This window comes from Rhagoletis zephyria, unplaced genomic scaffold (genome assembly GCF_001687245.7).
Source record: "Rhagoletis zephyria isolate East Lansing unplaced genomic scaffold, Rhagoletis_zephyria_1.1 Rzeph_scaffold_54085, whole genome shotgun sequence".
Taxonomy (NCBI): domain Eukaryota; kingdom Metazoa; phylum Arthropoda; class Insecta; order Diptera; family Tephritidae; genus Rhagoletis; species Rhagoletis zephyria.
In genome coordinates, this window is record NW_016211138.1 from 1 (window position 1) to 1,871 (window position 1,871).

Here is a 1,871-nt window from a genome sequence, read left to right on the forward strand (position 1 = left end):
GTATCGATACTTTTAGCCCGATACTTTGTAGGTATCGATACTTTCTTTCCAAGCTACTTCCAAGTACAGGTACCGATACTTCTATGGTATAGTCTCATCCCTAAGACAAACTCGACAAGAAAAGGAGGAAGCATCGAACAAAAGGCAGTATTGCTAAGTTTTGAATTTGAAAAAGCACCAAATTTTTATTGGTGTATTTTATGGACTTTATGTGCATACATAATTTTATTGTAAGGATACCGATTCAAATTAATAAAAATCAATGTTGCTTGCACGACGTTCGATTTCTTCTGGCATGATTGAAGGTGCTGCCACATATTTTGTTGTCGCTTGTTATTGTCACTATGCTATGATTTTATTTAAATTTTTGTAAACTTACTAACCACACTTACGATTGCTATAAATTTTGTTCGATTTTGTTAATATTTTCAAATTTGGTGTCTTCAAACTAAAAACAAAAGCACCAAAACGCACCAAGCGCTAAACTAAAAAAATTTCGAGTTTTGAATACCCACTAAATTTGGTGCGAAAAGCAACAAGTTGGCAACAGTGAATGTAAACGAAAGTATTTTATGACGTCAACGATTGGTTGCATGCTGTCAAATCGACGAAGAGGGGGTTAGCGTTCCGCGAATGGCGCGATCTTTATTTTCTGGATCGTGGCAGGCAATGGCAAACTTCAGAGTGTATTTCTGCCATGAAAAACAGCTTCCCATAAAAATACATCGTTCGGGGTCGGCGTAAAACTGTAGGTCCCTTCCCTGTACATGGGCACAGAGCAGCGTTGCCGCGATCTTGAAAAAAAAGTATCAGTTGCCAAGCATAAAAAGTATCAAAAGGAAACACAACTGTTATTTTGTAAACTTTTATTTGAAAAACAAATAATAAATAAAATTTTATAATTAAATCCATACGTGACGTGTTTTTTCTCTGCTCCGTTTAAATTGCATTTTTACTGCTTTTTATTGCTTTTTTTGTGTGCAAAATGTCTTTTTGTGCTAATTGTAGTGTCACCCGTGCACTTAAAAATAAAGTCTTGATCGCGATTGCTGATTTAGAAAAAATAAAAAGTGTTTTATCAGAGTTCGTTGACTCTGTGGGTGATGGAGCTATTCCCCTGGCTCCCAGTGCAAGTGAAAATAAGCGGGTTACACGACTAACAACAAAAGCCAAAGCCGGTGACAATGTTGTTGCTTGGCAAAACAGTGTACAAAGGCGGCCCACCCGCGCTAGTGCTAACAAGTTAAATAATGAGCAATCAAGCTCTAATGTGCATAAAAACAACAATAATAACAATGCTAACACTGATACTGCTACTGCTGATGCTAATTTGCCTGTACTCAAAATTTCCAATGAGAGCGAAAGCAATACTGGTTTGACTACTTTTGATGACAACACGATTGTTGTTGCTAACGCTGCTACCACCGACTCATCTGGAAGTACAGCTGATATCATTCCTGGCTCTGCTACTGCTGATACTAACACTGCTGAAACTGATGGTGATTCTATGCATGCTGCTTCTAGTTCTGCTTCTGCTAATGATAGTGTTGAGAATGCTGCTTCTGGTTCTGCCGTGGGCAATTCGTCAGGTGCTAATGGTGCTAATGATGACAATATACAAGCTGAAAGTGCGACTGATAAAGGGCAAACAGATAATGCACAGTGGTCTATTGTTGCTAATAGGCGACATAAAAAACAAAATCAGCGTAATCATCGTATTATCGGCTCTAATGTTGAAACCCAGCTGGGTGTAATAGTTCGTCGCAAATGGCTGCACTTATCATCGTTTGTATCCACTGTAACGTCGGATGACATAATTGCCTATGTGGCTAATCGTGCGGATATTAACCCTAGTTTGTTATTGTGCTATA

General features: G+C 38.3%; 1 protein-coding gene across 1 annotated transcript; it reads left to right on the top strand.

Moving 5' to 3' along the window:
• Window positions 1–985: 985 nt before the first annotated feature.
• On the top strand, window positions 986–1,853 carry LOC108356099 (putative mediator of RNA polymerase II transcription subunit 29; the record flags this gene model as incomplete). Its single annotated transcript, XM_017607233.1, has 2 exons — window positions 986–1,398; window positions 1,495–1,853. Coding segments are annotated over exons 1-2 (772 nt in total), but the record flags the coding sequence as incomplete, so codon positions are not given.
• Window positions 1,854–1,871: the final 18 nt, after the last annotated feature.